Source organism: Pseudochaenichthys georgianus, chromosome 20 (genome assembly GCF_902827115.2).
Source record: "Pseudochaenichthys georgianus chromosome 20, fPseGeo1.2, whole genome shotgun sequence".
NCBI lineage: Eukaryota > Metazoa > Chordata > Actinopteri > Perciformes > Channichthyidae > Pseudochaenichthys > Pseudochaenichthys georgianus.
This window is the reverse complement of record NC_047522.1, coordinates 1891588-1896343: the sequence shown is the minus strand read 5'-3', so window position 1 is coordinate 1896343 and position 4756 is coordinate 1891588. Positions and strand designations below refer to the sequence as shown.

Genomic DNA, 4756 nt, shown 5'->3' with positions numbered 1-4756 from the left:
GCGTTGTTTCACCACGCTATACAATCTAACTGGGATGTTTCGGTGTAGCACGAGTCCACTAAACTCGCCTGAATATCATTTCTAGTGTTTGACAATAAGGCACATTGTTTATCTCCAATTATAGCAATTAACTACACACTATACATACTATATGGACGTTGTAACACCCTGCTGAGCACATTTCAAATGAATGCAAACACACACAGGGAGGAACAGAGACGCACACACTGAAAGGGAAAAGGTTGAACATGCCGATGTCGTAAGGTAAAACAGACGCATTCATATAGGCCCTCACAGAATAAATATATGAAAAGTGTAGGTCACTTAGTCAAGCATCGAGGAAGAAAGTCATATGGACGAAAAGCCCGAGCCAACAGACGCAGACACGTAGAGCCGTGGTCAGGCAAAATGTGGAAAAGCAGCTCTGCAAGTGTAAAAAGCTAATGTCTTTGTTTAAACTGCGCTGCGTTAACACACATCACCGTGGAGTCAGTTCAGCTATCGATTGCATACTCCTGCGTGCATTGTGACGTGAAAAGTGAACAGCATTTAATGCATTCCAGTCTTCATGACATTCTGCAGACTCATATAAACCTATTCTGGTTTAGCAGCTGGAATATGAATTTGCTTTATTTTAACAGTGAAGAATTTGGGCACAAACTATTGTATCGGTGGGGTGTGTGCGGGGGTGGGGATGGGATATCCATTTTTATTGCATCACCTGTCAGCCGCGTCCAATGGGCGTCGACTCGGAGGGCATTAATTGATGAAGGTGTCTCCAGACCCGCGCACCTCCCCTCTCTGTCATTTTATTTGTGGCTCGACCAGCAGCCAGAATAGCAGCTGCATTTTTAGCTCTTATTCTTTTTCTCTCTCTCTCTTTCTCCCTCCCCTCCACCCTCACAACTCTCTCTAGCTCTCTCTCTCTCTCGTCTCTCTCTCTCTCTCTCTCTCTCTCTCTCTCTCTCTCTCTCTCTCTCTCTCTCTCTCTCTCTCTCTCTCTCTCTCTGTTCTCGCTATTTTATCCCTCTGGCTGAGGCAGTGGTGTACACCTACCCCTCGTCCTGCTGCCGACCAGAGGGGAGTGGAGCCGGCAGAGGCAGGTAGCAGCAGCCCCGGCTTGGTGGACGTATCCGTCGCATTCCTCCACCATGCCGGACCGGGGCAAGAGGCGACGGGTGGATGCTGTCACATACACCGGCAGCTCCATTTAATGTCAAAGTTTGCATTTCATGATGCAGCAGTGTGGATTAAAGGTATGAGCAGGATGAGCTCTGTGCCAGTCACCGGTAAATCCATAGCATACTGAGACTGCATGGATTAATATTGGAACATAAAACATGGGAGACCTGGAGTGTGGCTTTGAGGAAATGCAAGGAGTGAGATTGGGATACCTGCTCATCCAAGGCAAGCAAATGTTTGCTTTGTCTCAGGTCTTCACCGACCTTCTGCAGAACATCCCCCGGACCACGGTGCACAAGCGCATGGACCACCTGAACGTGAAGAAGCACCACTGCGACCTGGAGGAGCTGCGGAGGCTCAAAGCGATTAACTCTATAGCTTTCCACGCCGCGAAATGCACGCTCATATCGCGGGAGGACGTGGAGGCTCTGTATTTCTCCTGCAAGACGGAGCGGGTGTTAAAGTCCAACAAAAGGAAAGCGAAAGCTGCGTGCTCTCCCGGGGCTGAGGACGCGTCCCAGGGACGTGCAGACACCGAGCTATGGAAGGAGAAAGTTTGGTTCAGTTTGCACGGTGTCCCGGAGACACCTCTCAACAAAACGAGCAGGAGGAAGGAGCTGAGTCCCTGCCTCACCGACTCCAAACTACCTCAGTTTTACCAGAAAACGAACGGACGGGAGTACCGCTCGGCGACTAAGTCCGGTCACAAACACTTTAAAAACTATGAAACAGCAAAAACAGCAGGGAACCGGGTCACTCTGAGCCAAAGGCAAGCGTTTTTCCGGCAGCCGGTAGTGCTTCAGTCCGCCATAGCTGCTCAGTCCAGGCTCTCGCGCTCAGCCGGCGACCTACTTCACAAAAGGAAGAGGAGGCGCGAGGGGGGCAGGAGCAGACACGCGCAACAACACGTACCGCCGGTGCTGCTCGTGCAACCCAAATCCAGCCACGGGACTTCTTTCGGTGCTTTCCACCTCGGTCCGGATCTCTTTCTGGACCCAAGACCTCACCACCATCACCACCACCACCATCATCATCACCACCATCACAACGAGCCCGGCTTCCCGGAGAGCTACAGCAGCGACACCGAGTCCAGCACCTACTCAGACCGGGCCGACTCGGACTTTGGGTCCGGCTTCTCCAGCACCAGCAACTCCGGGAGCTCCGAGGAAGAGGAGGAAGAGGATGATGAAGATGACACGCAGTCAGAGAGTTCAGAGGTCAGCTCGGATGAAGAGGAGAGCTCCTCTCAGTCCGACTCCAGCTCTGTTTCCAGCCGGGTTTCGGTGCAGAGCATCCGGTTCAGACGGGCCCGGGTTGGCTCTGTCGCCAAAAGTGTCAGCACCGGTAAAGCCCCTCTGGTCCTGCAGCCCACGTTTCACTACAACCAGCACCAAGAGAAACCACACCGGTCACTGGGCCACGTTTCCGCGTCACAGCCAGGGGACAGGAGACAGAAGAAATGTGAGTTTAACTGCAGTGAAGCAAGAAAAGACTTTGGACCTTTACAGCCGCCAAGATTTAACTCAAGTCTCATGGGAGAGAGCTTTTTATTTGAGTACAAAAAGGGGAACGCTTTTGAGTCTGATCCAAACAGTGTGGACCCCTATTCACCGGGACACAACCGGATTTCCCCCCCCTCACGCAGTTCACTTCAGTGTGACCAGGACAGACACACCAAGCGCCCCAGATGCACCGAGAAAAGGGAGGCGAAGCCCAGCAGCCTGAAACTGTCCCCTCCGCTGAAGAGAATAAAAACCGAGCCAGAGGAGCTCTCTGTGTCCGCGGCCCCCCGCCCGGACCGCGGCAGGACACCCCCCTTCAACCTCCACAATGTGAAAGTTAAAGTGGAGGAAAGCTGTGATGAATATGAATACCAGAGCCAGGCAGCCAAATGCAAAGGAGATAAGACAGAGAGCAATGGGCAGTATCCCCTCAAACATGGGGGCTATTTCGGGATTAAAGCCACAGCGAAGAGCCTTGATGTGGCCCCCAGGTCCCCCTGCAACCCTCAGGAATGCAGGAGCTCCCCTTGTATTGAGGAGGGGAACAAAACCTGCAGGGCTCCGGTGCTGGGGGGGAAAAAAACTCGAGTTTCCAGGACGCAAACAAAACACAGGGTCAACCAAGCTGCCTCTTCCTCCTCTTCTTCGTCGTCCTCTTCTCGCCCAGAGGAAGTATCCACGGAGGATTTACCGAGCAGACGCAAACGCAGCACTGTAGCATCGCCTGCTAAAATGCTTTTCAGCCTGATGGCACATTTCCCCTCCCCGCCGTCGCTGGTTGTTGGCAGCGACGGGGATTTGTGCCCTGCTTACTCCCTTAAGTCGTCGAGGGGCGCCGGGCCTCCCCCTCCGTCCCACCCCGTGTGGAGGTGGCAGCCAGGCGGACAGATTCTCCCTCCCCCACCCGCTCAGAGGACTAGGAAATACTGAGCAGGGGTTTAAAAACAATAGCCTTCACCATCGACAACCTCTCCGTGAGCTCATCACTCGCAACTTTACCGGTGTGCAGCCAATTTTCTGTGAATGGGTTTACATTCCGCTTTGTTTTGAAGTTTGATCGAGAAGAAAAAAACCTTTTTGGAGCCTCAGAAAACGCCCACAGGACTGTGAGACACTGCTCGTGGATTTACGCTTAAAAAAAACTGTTTGAAATAAGCTTTAAATCCTAAGCAATATGTTTCTACTTGACTCTTTCTTCTTCGCTTTTTCTATGCTCGACTTGTTGGATGTATGGTGCCAGGGTGTGTGCTTAAAGGAAATGTTTAAAAAAAGAAAAAGCATTCCTTGAAATGAGGCTATCTATAGCTGGGACTGAGGGCTGTTGGTAAATCAAAAAAAAAAAATCAGGGTTTCCCATTCTGTGCCACCTGGTAATTGTATATGTCAAAGCTGTTTTCTTTCATGACATGCTGACCACAATGCCCCACATTTCAGAGAATTATTAAAAAATTGGTTCAGTAATATCTATCTTATTATGCTCACAGAAAAGCCTTTATTAGATTTGGCAGGAGTGTATTCTTGCTGGTTGTGTTTTTTTTAATTTTCCTAGAGTGCTTGATGGTTTTCAGTCTTTCAGGTTTTCTTTCTGCTGAGTATTTCCTGGTTTGCAAATGTGTGACAGTGCACAGACGTAGGCCCAGGCACAACACAGGCCTTATGTACAGACAATCAAAAAGAGAGAGGTTCAGACCTTCATCATAGCACGTCAGCTCCCACCATGGACTCAAAGCATGTCCCTCCTGGTGCAAAACCAGTCTGTATTTTCCTCTATGCAGGACTAATGTAAAGCTAAACAGACAGTATGCCAATATCCAAGCTAGGCAGTGGATGGGATGGGATTTAGCAGTCCATATGGGGGGGGGGGGGGGCACCAAAAACAGCGTGAAACACCTTCTAGCTCTGGCTACTCTGAAACAATTAGACAAAGCACAAGAGATAGGCTTAAAGGCACTTTGATACTGCTGGGGAGTCTTGTTTTTAGCTTTCTGACTACCCTGTGAAATGATGTCTGAGAGACCTTGAGAAAATAAATCATTTGGATCCACACACAAAGGCCAAACTGCATTAACTTG

At 50.4% G+C, this 4756-nt stretch overlaps 1 protein-coding gene across 1 annotated transcript; it reads left to right on the top strand.

Moving 5' to 3' along the window:
* The first annotated feature begins 1064 nt into the window (after window positions 1-1064).
* On the top strand, window positions 1065-4534 carry skida1 (SKI/DACH domain containing 1). Its single transcript, XM_034108345.2, has one exon. The coding sequence runs from the start codon at window positions 1341-1343 to the stop codon at window positions 3612-3614; it is 2274 nt and encodes a 757-aa protein (XP_033964236.1). The 5' UTR covers window positions 1065-1340; the 3' UTR covers window positions 3615-4534.
* Window positions 4535-4756: the final 222 nt, after the last annotated feature.